Genomic DNA, 20257 nt, shown 5'->3' with positions numbered 1-20257 from the left:
CGGAGCAAGAAAATGAAACAAAAAACAAAAAAGGTTTACATTTACAGACCAATTTGGAGGTAACTGATCCAAGTAACACACCATATTTTTCATTTTTATACAATTTATAAACTCCAGTTTTATCCATCTACATGATACATTGGGGGTAAAATAGAACACTTTGTGTGAGACTTGTCAATAAATCCACGACATGATGTATTGCCACACTGCTGTGCCATAAAACTGTGACTTCAGGTGCATCCTTTTATTATATCACTCTCTATTATATCGGATAATATTTAATTCACTCTCATAATCATTTATTTATTTAATATTTATTAATGCATATATTTAACAATCTTAATTACTCTCTGTGTTCTGTGTTATATACATATACACAACCATGTGAGCATTACAGGGTCCGTCTTGACTCGAGTTCAAGAAAAACTCCTTTTGGTGTGGATTGGGGGGGGGGGGGGGTATTAGAGATAATAGGATTAAGAGTATTAGTGCATAGTACAAAGAGAGAAAGTGCAAGTCTTCCCGTAACAGGTGCGACCAAAGGGGGCATCTCAAAAGTGGTACCATGCATACAGAAAAAAAAACGACAACAGGGTTTACTGACAGTGGGTGGAAAACCGTTGACGATCCCTTATACTGTTGAGCATTAATGGAGATACAAAAAAAAAAATGGTGATGTAGATGTTGTTGGAGATGTAGTACCTGAATGTCTCTCAGCCTCTTGTCGTTAAAAATGGAAAATAAATATAGTTAACTGAAGACATCGTAAGAACAGAACGCAGACGAGACGTTTTGACTGATTCCAGGTGAAGCGTGTCAGCTCGGGTCACATTTTTTTGCCGTTTACTTCAATTTGACATTTTAAAAATAAAGCCACGGCTGTTTTGGCTTTATTTCGATTTCTATGTTAGCTGAGTCAGCGCTCGGCACCGAAGTTTCATGGCAGACGGTCTCCATGAAAGATATGTACACAAGAGTCCCAGGTCAACTTATTATCTGTCCAAAATGATCCATCCACCCTATTTTGAAATTTATTTGCCCATAGTTGATTTTGATTCAAGATTGATTTCTTGATACGACAATGCAGTTGCTGGGTTCAGAGTTAATGATCACAACTATCCAGCCGACACGGAGCCTCCCCGTACAAAATGTCACAGCCCCCAAAAAACCCAGCACAAGATACTTTTCACATACCTTTAACGTAACCAAATCATAACACGGACATTCAGTTCACAAGCATACGCACATAAAATACACAAAAAAAAACAACCTTTAAAGAAACTTTATCAAAATAGGCGTGTAATATAAGGCACTAGAAATCTAAAATCAAAAATACGTATTAGATGCTGTTTGAAGTAAGAGTTTGATCATTCATTGGTTGCCTTGACACACAGAAGGATGACGTGGTCTACTGGAGTTGTGGCGTGGGACACGAGATCTATTTCCTGGAGAGGTCGGAGGTCGTTTTCCTCGGGGTGGACGCGTACAAATGGTGGTGGGAGCCTCATGGAGCCTAACATCTGCGTGTCTGGAAAAAATGTTGCACCATCATCGTAATGGCATATATAACTTGCTGTTAGTGACTCCACACAAAAATATATATATATAATACATCTACTTATTGCACACTGAATCCGACAGAGAAAAGTCATACGTGAGCATTCCGGTGAGAAAAGATTTTTTTTTTCGATGACCCCCCCGCCCGACATCCCACCCTCTTCTACATCCTTTCCTCACGCCCTGTTTGAAAAATCTTTGTGAAGCTTATTTGGACACATAAATATTTTTTTTTGATATATATATTTTGCGTTCTGTGCATACTCTCCATACGTGTGTTCTATCGGTCGTTCTCTTGGCATGCACACGGAGCAACGTGGCGGTGGTTGCTCGTCAGGACTTGGTAGCAGCTGGGTTAATACTGTGTCTCTCTGCGGGCCGCCCCTGGGAGTTCAAAACAAACAAACAAGAAAGAAAAATGGTCGGCCATTCTCGGGTGTCTGACGTCGTAGAGCACGTGGAGACGAGGCTGAGAGTCCCGCGTGTGCGTGTGAACATACGTGTCCTTTTAACAAAGAGAGCGTGGGTGGAGAATACAGGAGAGTGACAGTCAGTGGTGGTGTTTAGTCGTGGTACCGTGAACATTTTCCACACGAGATTTGATTGTACACTTGAAAAACAGTTTGTATCACGTTTTTAAAAAGAAAACAAGACGCTTCAGCTCAGTGGATCACACAAAACTTTGCCTTTCTATGGCCAGTGGGGACAAAGTTATACATCCGTAAAAACAAAGAAACAGAACGTGCCATAAGGAATACCCCGTTTTTTTTTTTTTTTTAACAAGATAATCACATATTCATATTTTTTCTAAAAAACTAAATTAATGTTTTACTTTGTGGTATGATGCATTTTAAATTTCTCTCAAATTTCCCCATATCTTAAACCGTGACGCGTAAGGTTGAACTGGTGTTTTTTTCATTACTACATGATAGAAACATCTTGTTCATTGACAGGAAATGAGTCTGTTTCCAAAATAAAACAGAAATAAAAAAACACTTCTTTGTGTCTTTTTTTTGGATGTGTGTTCTTGGTCTTCTTAATACTGTGTGCTCTGTGTTTTTCAGTTTCCTGTTGGCAATTCTCTGGTGCTCAAAAAGTCCCAGTTCTTTCAGTCCACGAGGCGTCCATTAAATGGATCTGCAGTCTCCTTCCTTTACGACAGTCCCCACGATAGAAAAATCAAAAACATTTGCTGTGACAGCTAAATACCGTAGCTGGGTCCTGTTTTCAACTTGGTGATGCTACACTGGTGGTGGACGAGGTGCAGAGTTCCACACCCTGTCAATGTAAAGCGATCTGGGTGCTCACAACAGCACAGAAATGAATTCAAAAAATCTAGATCTGATCAAGTATTCTGATTGGAACAGTGGTTGAAGTTGCGTCTTCAGACTGACCGATCGGCGTGTTTGGGCTGAGGGTGGAAGGAAACCCCCTTGTCAAGCGGGTTGCTATGGCTCAGTTAGAGGTGCTGTTTCTGGGTACGGGAGAAGCCGACGGTCCCCCTTCACTCTGCATGTGGTGGCGAAATCTTCAAAGAAACATCGCAGCCTAATGCATTAATTCAGGCTGCGCGTGACCTAAGAAAAGTGCACTAGGTGGGATGTGGCATGAGAGAGAGAGCCACTGGGTTTATGTTGCATAGTGATCGAAGCTTCCCAGGTACTCCAGACTGGCCCGGTAACAGAACTGGTACTGGTCCTGGAAGGGAGGCAGAACAGGTCGGGTGAGACGCAAACACTGGAGCAGAGGGAGGCTACGACTAAGAGAGAGACAATGAGAAAAGAATCACAACAGTGGGAAAAGCTCACCTCTGTCTGAACGGTGGCTGGTCTCTGGGTGCGCAGCATCTTGACCGTCTGGAAAATGTCCACCACGCCCTCGTACCTCATCCTCTCCAGCACGATGCTGAGGGTGATGAACACACCAGTCCGTCCCACTCCAGCGCTGGTGGTGGACAGATGGGAAGATATTTAGAAGTGGATACATCTAGATTTGCAGCACGAATAGTCGCATGCAAGAAGGTGCACTCTCATCTCGTGTTCACATTGGTAACACTACCAGGAAAAAGGTTTCACGCAGGAAAAAAACTAAAATAATAGGAACACCATGCCGATCTAGTGAAAACAATTTTGTTAGTGCTGGATCTACAAATGTGTGTTTTGTTGAAGCGGAAGAAGAGCTTTTCTAAAATCAATTTTTCAGATTTAGACTAATCTCTCTTTAGTGTTCTCTCTACAGAACAGTAAAGAGAGATAAGTCAAAATCTTAGTTTAGGTAATATTAATTTAAGTTGACGTAGTTTGTCTCAATTGTAATTTCAAAGTAGGTGAAAATAACTATCCTTAAAAAAACGAACTTGTTCATCAGGGTCATTGAATCAGTGCACTGAGCCATGACACTTTTAGCATGTGACAGAAACACACTAAATTATTTATTGCCTCTCACCTGCAGTGCACCGAAATCGGCCCGTCCTGGCCGAACTGCTCTTTCGTTTTATGCACCTGGCCAATGAAATCAATGAATCCCTCCCCTGACTTTGGCACTCCTTGCTCCGGCCAATCAGTGAACTGGAACTGACGAACCGTCCGTGATTGGCCATCCTGAACAGGAGAGAAAATGTGTTATTCTTTCAAATTGAAACAGTCCAAAAAAGATACTCTCTCTCTCTCTCTCTCTCTCTCTCTCTCTTTCAGTCTCTCTCTCTCTCTCAGATACATGAACACAAACTGAGGACTCACCCTGGCATCGGTCACTTTGAACTCTCGGAGGATGTACTGGGGCATGTTGTACTCAGCCATGGGATCCACCACAAAGTACTGGTACCTGGCCGAGCGCTCAGCGGGCCAGTACTGGTGACACTTCTCCTGCAGGCGGAAGGGGGGGGGGGGAGGGGGGCAGAGGCTTCAGTTCATATCTCCACATTGTGATCCAGTGTAAATGGAGAATCCCTTCTAGCTACTTGGTCACGAAAAACATCTCCCTGCCTTGTGAAATTCATTATTCACTGGAAGATAATTTTGCGGCAGATGAGATAAGAGCTTCATGAGATATAACGCTCACTGCTATCTCACTCTCGTTACTGTGTTCCTGCATTTTTTATTGCTTCATGTGCTGTTTCTTTTCTCTGTAGTGTTTCAAAGTGCACTCCAGTTCTCTCCTCAAAACGACTTCTGCTCCTGGAAAGTCTGGATTGGAACAAATGTGAAAGAGCTGCTGCTCCGGCTGCACTTCACACAGTCCTTCAAAGCAGTTATGGGAAAATAATGAGTCCTAATTACAACATATTGTGTGATACAGTAAGTTACAGGACAACGTTTAGGAAAACCTGATACTGTTATCAAGTGCAAACCACTCTCTTGATATTTGGGGTTGGTGTGACTTGAAACCTCGTCTGTTATTGCAAAGCTGCAGAGTTTTACGGGTGTGGGTTTTAAAGATTTTTACTAGACTTTCCAGGATAGTGATTACAGTGGTGTGAGTGTGTGTGTGTGTGTGTGTGTGTGTGTGTGTTTGTGTGCATCCATACCCGTCCCATTTCTCTCAGTTTGGTTAACATAACAACAATGGTGGAGTTGTGTTCCCACAGCATCCTCCAGTAGTCCTCTGTGGTCTCAGCCAGGGGCCCTTGGGTGGCTATATAGGCCCTCTGCTGCCTACAAACACATAAATACATGGATCACTGTATATATGAACATGACATTATTATAAAATAACTGAAGTCCAGTTCAGTTTTCCATCAGCTGGGGCCTACAGTGGATATTCAGACTATTTTTCATCTACTGTACATTGTGTACAGTCCAACCAGTTTCTTTTATCATTCAAACATTTCACCATAAAACAACACAAAGATTAATTTGGGGTTTTGGTGTTGGGACAAATCTCTATTAACATCTATCTGCCTATGAATGCAGATGCACTTTTCATCTCAGGGCAACCAATCCTGCTCAAACGAGATCGGTGAAACTAGAAACGGACACCAGGAGGAATCCAGCCCTAGAATCTTGTCCCTCGCTTACAGATTATACAGATTTACACGCAGAATCATTTTCTCTCACCTGTATCCATCGATGAAGCTGGCGTTGATGTAGTCGGAGCCCTCCACTCCTCTGATTGGCTGCAGACACACACGCGTGGTCTCATAGGGCATGATGTTCACCAGCCGGTTCTTGAACTTGTTGCATGGCAGGTTGGCACTGACGAACCGTGACGTGTGGGCCTTGGCACTGGCCAGACGCTGGAAGGAAAACAGCCTTTTATAATATCATAGTGACTGACAAACAGAATCTTTTACAAATCCTAAGATATGAGTCAGAGAAGTTACTGAGAGCGCATAAACACAAAGCATGGGTGGAAAAAAGGGGAATACATTTAAATGAATTCAGCACAAGGCTTGTTTTTAGCTTTTTTGCACCGGACAACTGAAATTAGAAAATCAGCTCGACTCTGCAGCCATGAGGATATTTAACCAGACATATTCAATTGAATAAACAAAGAGGGCCCGATATAGGGGGATGAGGGCAGTGGTGGGGAATGAGAGAGGGAATATAATAAGATGGACGAGAGAAGGAAGAAGAAAACCAAAAGTCGGGGGACAGGAAACCACAAGGCCCCACTCTGTCTCAACGCACATATGTGAACCACAGTTGATCCTGCACCAGCAAAAATAAAAAAAAAATAAAAGGAAAGCCTGGAACACACACATTCATATAGATATGTGCAGACAGGCAGACGTGAGCACATGCTGTACACTCTCTCTCACACTCGACCATTGGACGACACGTCTGAGGCAGAACAACAGAGGGGAACCGCAGACTCCAGGGGGAAACAACGGGCTCTCGGGAACCGAGCCTCGACCACCGGTGGCTACCGGAGCGCCGTGGGAGAAACGGCAGGGGCTCATTTTCTTGCCGACAGACCGAGCTGGAAAATCCCACAGTGACCGAGAGTTCACCGGTTCATCTGGATCCCCCCGAACACCAGTTCTCAGCGTAAAACAATAGTAACTCTTTGCGTCATTTGGTTTAGATTTGATTATCGATTAAGCCTGGCAAACACCAACCTCCTCACCGCTTTGATACGTGCTGCTATTTTCACCATCTGTGTAACTTGGATGAAATTTTCCCCTGTTGGCAGCGTTTTAAACCCAACCAGTAAACGTGGAGTGAAAGGAAACAGAAACACTGCATCTTCATCAAGTGTCGGATTCACCGAAAGAGGCCAGAGCAACTCTCTTTCTTCTTTCTCTTCCCTCGCTCGTGCTTTCAACTTTCCGTGATTTGATTTGAGAGGATGCGACGCCGCTCCTCCTCTGAGAAATTCCATCCAGTTTGGTGTTCTGTTGACGGAGGTGGAAAGTGCTGCTTCACATGGCGCTCCACGACGCCCTGGCTGCGGCTCCAGTGAGATGAAACCTGATGACTGAGACAACCCTGGCATATGTTTGACATCAATATGAAGCTGAGCAAACAGTTCAGTTCATTGTCATTCTGGGGAGACTGCGGCCATTAGGACCGGAATGCAGGAGCATAGGATGAAGTAGATTGCTTGGAGTTGCTTTGTGTTTACTTTGCCCACTGAGCGTCTGAGCAGACACGAACTACTCCAGGAAAGATTTAAAGCCGCCTGCTTTCAATATATACCTGTATGGTTAAAGCGGATTCTCATCTCACCCAGAGCAGAGCAGGCAGACAAGTCAGCAGAGAACGTGGCTGGCAATTGGTAAATATCCGAGTAAACAAAATAAAAACATCGACAATAAATCCAAAGGACGCCCCTCTTGGGCACTCACTCTTCTTCGCTTGTTTATTCGTGTCCGTTCTCAATTTGAATTCTGATCAGCTGAAGATATGTTTGAAAACGCCAACATGACCCTTCCCAAAGGTTTTATTCTAAACTGCAAACTTCTGGCCGACAGACTTTTCTGCGCTTCAAACTTTCATACCAACGATCCTTTGCGATTCTTATGGCCTTGGATTCAAAATGCGAAAATCCCGTAATCCCTTTCAAATCCAACCATCCGTCAAGACTATATGAAACTCTCAGAGGGTGACTGGAAATGTATGAATCTTTTACAGCTCCAGGAGAGATTTTCATTTACTTTCAAGGTCAACAATTTCAGGTTCATACAGCCGATTTGTCCTTGAGGAGGCGGTTGCTATGAAGATGATGTTCCGACCAACATCTTGATAAAGGTTGTTAATATGATAACGTTGTCACTTGATAATGTTGGTTGGCTGCTGATGATGCAGGGAGTGGTGTCTAAATTCCAAGGGAAAGATGTTAAAGGGGTAGGGTCAGGGGCAGGGGTATCGAGGGGTAGGGTCAAGGAAGAGGAATTGGGACAAGGCCTTAAAAAACACAACTGAGACACATTTGTCATTGCCACTGTTTGTGACACATGAAGTAATAAGTTGAATGCTGTAAACCAATCATTAGCCTTGATCATAGGATCCATAAAACTCTTGTGTATGTTTACAGCCTGCATGTTAGTTTAGATTAGTTTAAATACTGGAAACAAGGTGAGAAAGCTAAAGCTTCATTCGGTTCCAAACTAACAATATTCATCCGTGAGCACTTCAGCAGCTTCTTAATTAACATGTGATATCTCATTTGTTTCAAGCCACTGAAGAGACCTTAAGAGAGATTAGGTTCAGCCACCATCTTTAGAACTGTCTGTGAGGCACTAAATAATCCAGTACCAACTTCAGCAGTGCCTCTATATCGCTGACCCGCTGAAGTCTGACCTCCTGTGTGGCGAGGGGCGAGAAAGAGGTGACTCTCTTTCAGAGAACAGTGAAGTGTCATCTTATTATCATTAATTGGGTTTATGAACCGTAATAAATCGGTTGGACCTGATTTTTATAACCTGCAGGGTCACTGGGGATAATTCTCACCTTGAACTCCAGCTCCATGCCGGTGACATTCTCTCCCGGTTCAATCTGTGTCAGCCTCTGGATGTAGGAGTACAGGTTCCTGGCGGGGACCTCGGTGTTCCCGCAGGTCACCGCCTCCAGCAGTGCATCGTGGATGAAGATGTACTGATCCTCCGTTTGCACCATGTAGTTCCTCTGGGAGCGCATCAGCGTGACGTGACCATAGATGTCGATGGCCTTCTCGTGCTTGATACGCTCGGCCATGGCCTCGATCACGATGAAGCAGCCTGTGCGACCCACTCCAGCGCTGTGTATAGACAATGAAGTAAAAAAAAACGGCATTGTGATTTTCTCACAAAACCTGGGGTATGACATTGTGGACAAATCTCTTCCCTGAGTGTGTGCTGCGATCTCAAAATTGGCACTAACTTGGCACTAAGCTCTAACATGCTGTCCCTTAATCAACTAAATAGCCCAAAGACGCCAGACAGCAATATTTCCAACAAAAGACCTGAAATTGACATCAGCGATGAGTCAGCATGGCCGTCTCACCGGCATGAGGAAGATCTCCTCTCCTATCGACATACAATCCAGAAAGCTGCCCACCCAAACACTTCACATTTCTGCTCTGCTGGTGCCTAAATGGTGAAAAAATCCTGACCATGCAAGTTTCTGCAAATGAATAAAAAATCACTTTATATAGTTAAATTAATACCAGTGTGTATGTGCGAGCACTGCAGTGTGTGTGTGTTGTGCAGGTGGAATGAGATTGGGTCCAGTGTTTGATCCGGAGTCTGGTTGACACGTTAAGACACATTATGATGGAGTTTGGCTGAGATAATTAAATTTGACTGATAATCCTGTTAGATACTCCATCTGACTGCAGCAGAAGATTAGGGAGAGCTCCTCTCCTGCCAACCTTTTCACCCCCCACGCTTCCATCTCCCCGCCACTTTATCTTCTCTCTAAGTACCCTTCCAACGCTCTCACACCGTCCCCGCCACTTTTTCACTCTCACATTTGTCCGTTTTTTTAGACTCCATTTTCACCCCACCTCTCCTTCTCTTTAATTCATCATTTCCATTCAGCGTGTCCTGAGTTTGACCTCACCTTCTCTCTGTTCCGGCACGTTCGGTATCTTCCCGTCTAATTCCCGGTCCCTTGCTAACTCTCAATCATTGTCTCAATCCCCCTTTTTCTTCCCCCTGCCCTCTCATCCTCTACATCTATACCACACTAATTCTTCCTCCCGAGAGCTTCTCCTCCGTATTCCCTCTGGTACCCTCTATCTTCTCCTCTCATTTGCTTCCTACTGAGAGAAAATAGCTGCTTCATTCCAGCTCTTGAGCTCAACACTGTGCCAAGACGGTAATGACAAGTTGCAGAATCCTTCTCTAACCAATGCCTGAGCCTTCTGCCACTCACACAGCGGCTCATTTGAATATAAACTTATGAACCCAGAACTACCAGCAGCTTAAATGGTAAATAGTCAACAGTGGAAGCTTCTTATAGAAAAGAAGGGTCTGTGTGGCTGCTGCTGCTGTTGTTAAATCTTGGAGATGATGGAGGTTGTTAAAGGAGGAATGTTGGTGTATAGGCCAGTGGGGATGTTTGGGGTTTACATAATAGCAGGTCAATCTCATTTGAGTTCTGGATCTGTGAATAATTTCAAATAAGTGCTCTTTTCACATACTCCTGGGCTTCGGAAAATGGTGCTGCCAAATGCAGGACAGAATAACAAGCAGGTTCATGATGTAAGCACATAAACACAAGACACACACATACCTGCAATGGACGACCATGGGTCCTGCATCTGGAGGGTTGCAGGCCTTAACCCTCCGGAGGAAGGCCAGGAAGGGTGTGGGATGCTCGGGCACCCCGTGGTCCGGCCAGGCTGTGAACTGGAAGTGACGAACCTCACGCTTCTCATTGGAGCCGCTCTGGACAAGCAACCAAAAGGGGAACAGGTATATAGCATCATGTGGTTTTCAAACAAACTGATAAAAAAGATAATTCGGCAAGACTATTTTCAAAACGCTTTTGTGTCGAAGACCTTGGAGTTGAAGAGAAATCTAGAATATTGCCACACTTACATTAACATATGAAGAAACTGTATAAATGTACTGTTGGCTTAGTGAACCTGTCCACGATGGATCAAAATGCACTTTTTTATAGACAACAAAAAACAAGGCAACAAGGGCATCTATGATGTGATTAACCCGTCATGTTGGGTCCAATACATATATTTAATTACCAGCTGTGATGTCAAGCGCAAGCGGAGGCACGTATACGAGCCTGCATGAATCTTTGAACAGATCAATGCAAACTTGACCCCATTACACTCCAGCGCACATGGCATGTTACCTTGTAAAGAGCGAAGGTCCTGACAGAGTAGGTAGCCAGCTCCACTGTGTCCAGCAGAGTGACCTGAATCAGGCCGTAGGTCTCTGTGCCCCGGGTCGGCCAGTACTGATCGCACTTCACCTGGAGGACAAGAAGGTGGAAGCTGTGAGATGTGCAGAGAAGTGTAGAGATGTCCGTGTCTTGGCTGCATGTGCACAAGGCAAATAAGGAGGAGGGGAGTGTTGGTGCAAATCAGTGAGAAGGTTTGCAATATTCAGACAGAAATGCTCAAGAAAACAAATGTGCATTTAATCACAATTCAGTGTGTGACAGGAGTATTTTATTGTGTGTGTGTGTGGTGAAGGGGAGAGAGAATTCTTCTTTCTGTGGTGTGTGATTCTGCACGTTGTTTCAAATACTAGAAAACTGTGTTGCATGAAATTGCCAGAGGTTGGTGGGCTCTCACAAGGATCCACCGCAGAGCACAGCAAAGTCGAGCGACACGCTAAAGCTCGGCCCTGACATGTCCATACAAAAGTGCACACAAATCCCAGCATCCCCTAACCACCACAACGCCAAGACTCCCCCTGCATGAGGCTGTCATATTTGTAGTTCTTCAACCCGGCCTCGGAGACCACAGTAGCGTGAGGAAAAAAAACTCCCAAAGTAGAGGAAGGAGGGGAGGAGGGCCCTGGCATAATCAGGCCAAACCAAACGCTATGTGCTGATCCCTCCAGTCCTCACATCAAAGACAGCAGGGAGCTCAGCTCTGCTCGCTCTGCATTCCACTGCTCCAGACTGGGGATTATGCGTTTTGGCCTGGGACGTTCAGGCAGTAATTACAGCTTTTCAACTGTTGTTTTCCCAGCAGACCTTGAGACACTGAGGGGAGAAGAATGGTCGTCCACGTAGGGGGGCTGGACGCACTGCCAAAGACTGAACAGGATGGCAGTAAATACCTGGTGTGAAGACTATATTATCCATTAATATATGGACTAGCAGCATAACTGCGCCATGCTCTTGTGCAGTTTGATTGGTGCTAAGAGGAAGGATGCTGGCACGACTCCCGCAGCGGGACCATCTGTGATCATCTGTGATGCTAATGCGTAAACACATAATGGCATAATCTTGAGAGGTGTTAAATGAGATTAAATCATTCTCTACAGCCCACTATTCCCTCAAACCGGAGATACAGCTGTAGAAAACTCACAAGAAAAACAAAACATCCAAGAATATTCAAATCGAATGTTGTCATCGTTGCAAATTGTTCTAACAACTTGATTAAACCTAAAGAATTTAAAGCAGGCAGTTATGATACAAAGATTTATCATGTTTACGAGAAATCTGCCTACTGCTTACAAGTAGGTGCCCTGCAGTCATCCAGCAAAACAAAAAACACCGATTCACACAACTCCTTTTGAAAGCGTAACCAGGGTATAAAGACACTCTTTTACGTCTGTATTTCATAGCCACAAGACAAGAAAAGAGAAAAACAGCTGTGGGTGTGACCATGCAAAGTGTGGACGATAATGTGCACTCCTTCTGAACTGCTGTGGTTACAATAAACCCGTTCCTACTTGACTATGAATGCCCTGTGGTGAGTGGAAAACAATTCAGCATTCTCACTCAATGCATTGGCTATTGCAGAGAAAAGAAGGTGGAGAAACCAGCAGTGATAAAATGGCACAGAGTAGAGAGGAGAAAACAAAAGGTAAGAGGTATAGGGAGAAAAACCATGTGAGGTGAGGTTGCACTTTAAAAAGGATAAGAAAAGGAGAGAAAGAGAGGTCTTGCCTTAGAGAAGAAATAAGAGGGCATCTGAGGGTCAAAGAGACACAACAGGGACAGTTGAGAAAGGGTTGAAAAGGAAAACAGTTTTAACACAAGGTACAGGTTAATAGGAAAAGAAGCACAGATGAGGAAAGGATCATTTTCTGAACAGGGATCTGGACTTAATTGGAGGGCACTTAACCATGATTCATACCTCAAGCAATTCTTGTTAATTTTACTCCAACATGACATTTTCATTAGACTGGATTTTCACTCAAGTACAGATTCTGTTAACAACAGTAAAACGCCTTGGAGCCAAAATGATTTTCTCATTCATTACCGAGCCCACATTTAGCTGTTTTTGTAATTCCTGCAGGTTTTTCTCACGATTCATGCATCTGCTACCCTCCTCCTCCTCCTCCTCCTCCTCACTGCGATCCCCTCACTTACCTATGGCACTTTTAGCTAGGTCTTCATAATGCTGCTTTTTTATTCTATAAACTACTTTTGTACTACATAACTTAATCTGTCTATTCTATCTGTCTAAGAATCCACTTGGACCCTACTGACCGAAAGAACATCCTGTCCTCCCCTGGTCGGTCCTGTATCTTTCCACTGCTGTCAAACCAACTTTATCCAATTCTACTCTCTCTCAACTCTAATATAAAAGTACTCTACCCCTCTCTATGTGCTCAAAACCTGAAAAACTGATCCTGCCAATACTCACGTCTTTCATATTTTCTCCTATTCCTGAATGTTGTGCTTGCAGACTGAGCTGAACTTACTGTTACATCAAGTCTGCCTGAGCAGGAGCAAGATTGCAAACCATTCTGATTTCCACCATAGCCTCTAGTTCTACAGATTTCTGTATCTTGATATGGTTGAACAGGATTTTAACGCCTGCATGTTTCAATTAACGTTTTGTCAATGTTTTGCACATTGATAGTAAGTAATTCCTTCTGTTTCCTCGGTTGGCCAAAAAGTACAAGATAATATCTGCAATACAATGAAATGTGGGAAACTCAATCAGTGTCTAGTGAGTTCTGCAGGTCAGTGAAGTCTGGTGAAGTCTGCAGAACGTCTGCCTGAGGCCGCTTGTGGACTGGATGAATTGTGGGTTTGGACGACCCTCACCACTCGCAGACTTACTCCCAAGAACGTGGCCGCAAAGTCTGTAAGTCTGCAAGTGTGGCGGAGTCAAGACATTTGGATTCAGACATGAAGCTGAGTTCATGATGAAGTTACACCATTAGTTGGTCGGTCAAGTTTCCCCATTGGTATTGGTATAGCCATTTCAAACTGAAATGACATGAACTAGACGGCTGCTTACAGGCAGTGTGGCCAACTTATTGCATTTGTTGCAAGATTTACTGACTTCTCAGAACCTGTGTGTTGACCTATTTTCATTAAAGCACGATGCAACAAATCGACCTGCAACATTTTGGGCAAACCTCAGCTACTTTTTCTACAATTGCCAGAACTTCCCCCCGAGAGCTGCAAGCTAAAAGTGCCATGGTAAGGCAGCACGGAGGTGGAGCAGCAGACATGACATGGAAGTCACCCTGCCAGCTCCCTAAGACTAAGTCTTAAGTCTGTGTAATAACCCATTTAGTGAGTGTGCGAATAGATAATGGGTTGAAACATTGGACACTACGCAGAACGAGATAATGATATCATGAATATGCTGATTTGATAACTGTTATTTCACAACAGTTTTCTACTATGTCTCCAATTTCGCCCATCATCCAGCCACATAATGAACTAGTGTTTGACCTCGTCTTGTTGTTGAATCTTACCCTTTACTTTCCACACCTTCTTCTCCACTTCTCTTATCCCATTCCCACTATACAAGATTTCACCCTTTCTATTTTACCCAATTGCACTCTATGTGCTGTCAGTGGAATACCCAGATACTAAAGAGGATGTCATTGCTCCTGCATTTTCAAAATCCAACTTTTTTCCTGAATCAGCATTAAAACTTATCACGATTCACCGACTTTAAACACTAACCCAACATTTATAGTCTTCACCACTACCATTGCTTAGAGGTAATATAAAGGGACCCGCCTTGTTATACCTCCTATCCTGCTCCAGCACTGTTCCCCAGTATGTCCTACACTACCTCTCTACCATCTTATCCCACAGTCCCATATGCCAATGTTGACAATCTGCGGCCCTTACCCTTTGTCGACCCCTGTCTGAGTCCGCCCTCTCTTTCTTACCCTTGACTTCTCCTCCAGCTTGGTCATCATGATAATGTTGGCTGTGTGCTGCTCCCAGATCATTCTCCAGAAGTCCCCAAAGGTCTCAGGGAGGGAGCCCTGAGTTGCGACATAGGCATTCTGACGGCGGTAGCCATCGATATAGTTAGCGTTGATGTAGTCACTGCCCGGGACACCTGGAGGACAGGGAGAGAGTGGAGGTTGAGGAGGATGGAGTGGAAAATGACAGAGAGAGACAAGTGAGGAGGAGAATGAGCGAGAGGCAGAACAAACAGAAACTGCTAAAAATAGTCTGCATGGTTTTATGTTCATCCACTGCGTCGTGTGTAGGATGTTATTAAGGTTGAATGTCTCCGACACTGATCACTGGGAAACACTCTGTTTCCGTATAATTTTCTTTGCAGATCAACCCGACTCTTCATGGTGAAATAATCTGCAGTATATGGATTATTCAAAGTCTGCTGCCATGAAAGCAGGTTTATGTCCCCGTAATAAAGAGTGTGGATCGTCTGAGGTCATGGCAAGGAGATTAATGTTTTCACAGGACCAAGCGTCCTTTAGTGTTGGATTGTTCAGCCGTCTTGTTTTATAATACATGCTAAGACGATCATGGTCCTAATCTGAGTATACTCTGGATGTGTCGCTTTGAATGGCAATAGGACTGTAAGGCCATCTCTGTGTAAGACTCGGCTGACACTGCTTGTCCTGGAAGGGATTGGGTGTGTGTCTGTGTGTGAGAGAGAGAGAGAGTGAGAGAGAGACCGTCTGTGTGTGTTTGATTTAGGATCAGTCCTGCTCATCTGGGGCCTAATACCATAATCCCAAAAATCACTGAGTCACAGCTCAAACATGCACACATACACCAAAACGCCAAAGTACACACACAGGCACACACACGGACGTGCACGCGTCCATTCAGCCGTGACCCGATTCTGCTGAAGTGCGACTAAAGAATTCCTTTTGAGGCGTCTGATAGCGCTTTACAATAAAAAGTTAGAAGTCAATGAGCAAAAGAATCACGACAGGAAGGAACTCCCTTAGCACATTCTCCTTTGGTGTCTCATTTTATGTGCACGACTCAGTCCCATAAAGTCGTAAAATCCCGAGCATCACCGTGCACACACCACACAGATTGAAATGGCAGAGGAGTGTGGGGTGTTTATACAATTTATATTAAATGGGATGGGAACATATGGTAAGAAGAGCTTCGAACATATGTTTATCAACCTCAGTCTTTAAAAGACAGCTTGGCTAAATGCTTTGATGTGCTGCAACTTTATTGCAAGGGACTACGGCAGAAGCACTGTGCAGATAAAAGACACACACACACACACGCAAAAACATACACACACATTTCCTGTTCCTTGGTGGCTTCACTAGCTTGGCAGATAGTGTGTGTCCATGAATGCGAGGAAAAGACTGTGAGCAGAAGTGCATATCTGTGCTTGTGCATGTGTTGTAAAGCTAAAGTGGAATAGTGTGTGTATGTGAAGCCTTGCTTTACTTCATCCATGGGGTCCGAACAATGGAAATCTGCTATACTTCAACAGCTTTGTGGGGACCTAAATCACTGGCCCCTTAAGTTTAAGTGGCTTTTGAGGGGCTTTAGGTTCAGTTGTGATGGTCTAGGTTTGCAGAAGGGGCTGGTGAATGCAGCATGTTAATGGCAGGTCCCCACAAACGTTGTAAGACATGGATAAGACTGTGTGTAATTGGACATGCTCAAGAGTACAAGTGTGTATATGTGTTTTCAAAGCTGAAGGAAGGACAGACAGCCAGGGCTGCAGGACAGGTGGGGGTGGAAGGGCTGCTCACACATGCTCTGCCCAGATAAGGCTCATCTGTTTGGGCCCGGCCTCCCACTGCCTCCCTCTCTACACACTGGAGCTGCCAGTTTCTACGCCTCAGGTCTTTCCCAGCCGAGGTGGGTGAGTGCGCTTCAAAGCGCACACTGAGAACAGGACTGAGACTATTTTTTTTCTCTCGTTTAAGACCTTTCAAAAATATTGAATTGAGGAAAATGGGTACACCGTGAAAATGTTTTAGTAACTAGGCTATAAATGAAGTACGAGCATCGTTTTATTTCAATAGATATTAGAACGGCCAGGTGAGAGACATGTTACAGGATATTTTAAGTGTTGGATAGAAAGTTCTCACACACACATATTAACTGATATACGGACACACACACACATGTATGTACTTATAACGACATTCATTGCCTCTGCTATTGCCTCTGCTATGCTAAGGAGGTTGCTTTCATCTGGGTTTGTTTGTTTGTTTCTTAGCATGATTATGCAAAAACTACAGAATAGAATGATGTGCTATGGGTCAGGGAGGAATCAATTAAAGAACATTCAACATCAAGCATGTTTAATGGACTGATATTTATGAGTGTGTGAATTTGGTTTAGTGCAGATCCAATTAAAAATCTGGATCTAGTGAATTTAAATGAGATTTCACATGGGAACTGTTGTGGCTTGGCAGAGTGCCATTCTAGTTAACATAATGCGCTCCCTACTCTTTAACCCCAACCTCATCAATTACATCTCAATGCCCAGTCTGAACTCTTAACCCTGAAACCAAGTAATGAACCTCAAACATCACTTTAAAGAAACAAGGAATTGTGTGTCTTACCATCTATGCCGGAGAGTATAACCCTGGAGTGGTCATAGGCGATCACGTTAGCATAGCGGTTCTTTGGTTTGTTGACCTCCAGGTTGGAGTTCTCCCATGTGAACTGCTGACCAGGGTCGACGGACTGTAACACACACAAGTCAAGGTCAGAGCGAAGCACAGATCTAAGAGACGTATTTATTACACTTCTTTCATTTCAAAGTAATGTTAGACACTGTGTGCTATTGTTTCTCGAAAGGTTTTGGTGTTTTTATAAAAAAAATCCAATTATTGCTTTTTCAACAGTCATTCCAGCGTGTGGTGTGTCAGGAGCATTATGTTCTGACAAATGGCCACGGCAAACATGCTTGGGATATTCATTACTGCAAGGAAATCCCCCTATTTGTTTCATGTTGCTGAAAGCTAATATCATGAATCAAGCACAGTTCAGTTCGGAAAGAACCTATAAACTAATAACTCTAATTTAAAACCCTAATAGTGTTGTAAAACATGGCGTATTGCTGTTGTATGTAACACCTCTAACAAAGGCAAATTCATTGTTTCTGCGTCCACCAGTCCTCTGGGCTCCACTAAGGTCCTTGGACATAAATGTTGCATTCCACCCATGGAACCGTATGGAGCCCTGTGCGGACGTCCACATGCAGATCAAAATGTATGGCAGCCCTAGGTATAACATAATTTGTTCTTCAACAATTTCAAGTCCAGTTGGTGGCACACTCTTGGTTTGGTTGCGAAGAAGAGAAGAAGAAGATGAATAAAATGGAAAACAGTTTTGAAGAGTGTATTTTTTTGGTAAATCCCATCTTTGAAGGAATATAAGGACACACAAATGCGGCAAAATCATGGAGAGAAATCGCAGTCGTGATGAGTCTTTTTGATTTAAATAACGTTTGACAAACAACCTTACTGCTCATTGCTGTCACCAACTGAAAGGAAAATAAATGGGGGATCAGGTACACATGCGTGGACCGCCAGACCGACGCAGACCCTCATTTTAGTATGAAACCGTGGGCATTTTACGCGTCACTAGAATGAGTGGGTAGATCTTAGCGGACACGGAACATGGAAAGTATGGTCAATATGTAATATGGTCTTAATCTCATGCAAATCCTTGGTACATCTTGAAATTGGCCACAAAATAACTAAATTACAATGTAGAAGAGGCAAGAACTGGACCATTTAATCAATCTGAGCACACGGCCATTGTTCACCATTATTGTACCATAACCCCACCGTTGAAACCAAGTACAAATTGAAAATTAATAAGGCTTCGCTGGCATTGGAAAGGAATGTAATGGAACGTGATATCCCATTTCTAGAAACAAGAGTGAGGTAGGGACTTTCCACGGTTTAAAGAAAGAAAAAATCAGCAGCGACCACAGAAAGAAGATAAAAGCACGATATATTCTTAAGGGAGAGAAAGGATGGTTGTGTTAGACCAACACATTAAGTTCCCGGAGGGTAATTACAGTGTAACCATTACTGTTTGCTGGGAGCAGCAGACATGAGGTCATTAAGAGGCTGTCAATGGAGAGGGACGAAGAGCAGAGAGCCAGGGCAGTTTAGCAATTTTGAATATTTTATGACACATAATTATGGTTTGGTTGGGGGCTAAATGGACAAGGGTGGTACTAGAGGAGTGCATGTATGTTTGTGTACGTGTGTGTGTGTGTTTGAGGGCGCTTTCCGCTTGCTGCCCAATATCATGTGTGTCTGATTATTACACCGCAATCGTTTCTGGCCCGTCTTGCTCCCTCCCCTCAGACCCGCTCCATCCATCTCTCCCGTTCCCTCGTTAAGTGTTCAGCACTGCACAAAGCACACAGTCATGCAGAGAGAATGCGAGACTCAACCGAGTGGTTTCAACTCGCACCACAATTACATACGGTTTCTCCCTCACTGTCTCTTCCACCCCATCTTCCAACGCTTTTTTTGCCCTAAAACATCCTCGCTCTGTTTTCCTCCTCTGTGCATAAACTGTCCTCATCTTATTGTGTCTCTCTCTCTCACACACACTTTGTCTCTCTCTTCTTCTGGTAGCCAATTAAAGCCTTGTGTCGCCGTCTTCACCCAGAGGGCGTCGGTTTTAAACCATTTTTTTTTTTTTGTGCAAGGAAAAGAAAACATTTTTTACCCATTTAATAAATCTCTGTGGAGCTCATTGTGATGCTGCGGTTATTTGCAACACAGGCCGGGAAATATTGTGGAATATTTCGATTAATGTTTTTTTTTTTTGTTGCAGCACACCAAGTTCAGACACATTGTTATCTCCATGTGGAGGCTTTTTTTTTGAGTGCCACATTAAATGTGCTGCAAGTTGAAGAAAACTAATCAAGCCTCTCTTTTTTTGCAGGGAACACTCACTTCCTGTATCTCTCTGCAAACGCTGCTCTCTTTCGCTGCTTCGTTATTTCTATCTACTCTCTTTCTTCACCACAGGATGAAAACGAGGGTTTGATAACCATCTGACTGTAAGCAAACTCTCTCTGAGCTTGCAAATTCAATTTCACTCTTACATTTGTATAGATAATAACAAGGCAGCAGTGAGAGAGGAGAATGTGTGCTATCTTGTGTCGTTTCTATGATGACAAATCAAAAATGAAACTTAGCCGCATCTACATCGCATGCCATTGAAATTGAAACTGAACGATAAAAGAAATGATGAGTCAAAGATAAATGTGTGTGACTGCATCAAAACCACACGAATTTCCACAAGTTTAAGATTTCCAGAGACTGATAATCAGCATTCCTACCTCGTACTCTTGAGAGAACTTGAGATTGTCGTTTGCCTTGAGGCGCTCAATGTGATCTGCCATCTCCGAGATGGGGACGGGCGGGTGACTTGCCATGCCTGCC

At 43.7% G+C, this 20257-nt stretch overlaps 1 protein-coding gene across 1 annotated transcript in view; it reads right to left on the bottom strand.

The window, feature by feature from the left end:
- Window positions 1-3186: 3186 nt before the first annotated feature.
- Window positions 3187-20257, bottom strand: part of ptprdb (protein tyrosine phosphatase receptor type Db) — a 61588-nt gene continuing 44517 nt past the window's right edge. The window contains exons 25-36 of the mRNA XM_061086508.1: window positions 20155-20252; window positions 17402-17525; window positions 14765-14940; window positions 10794-10913; window positions 10215-10369; window positions 8451-8736; window positions 5613-5791; window positions 5084-5210; window positions 4296-4421; window positions 4003-4157; window positions 3366-3501; window positions 3187-3255 (exon numbers count right to left, since the gene is read on the bottom strand). Of these exons, the coding sequence (XP_060942491.1) occupies window positions 3187-3255; window positions 3366-3501; window positions 4003-4157; window positions 4296-4421; window positions 5084-5210; window positions 5613-5791; window positions 8451-8736; window positions 10215-10369; window positions 10794-10913; window positions 14765-14940; window positions 17402-17525; window positions 20155-20252 (1751 nt within the window). The remainder of the gene's footprint in view (window positions 3256-3365; window positions 3502-4002; window positions 4158-4295; window positions 4422-5083; window positions 5211-5612; window positions 5792-8450; window positions 8737-10214; window positions 10370-10793; window positions 10914-14764; window positions 14941-17401; window positions 17526-20154; window positions 20253-20257) is intronic.

This window comes from Limanda limanda, chromosome 2, assembly GCF_963576545.1.
Source record: "Limanda limanda chromosome 2, fLimLim1.1, whole genome shotgun sequence".
Classification (NCBI taxonomy): domain Eukaryota; kingdom Metazoa; phylum Chordata; class Actinopteri; order Pleuronectiformes; family Pleuronectidae; genus Limanda; species Limanda limanda.
Note: the sequence above shows the minus strand (reverse complement) of the source record. Positions and strands in the feature narration are given on the sequence as shown.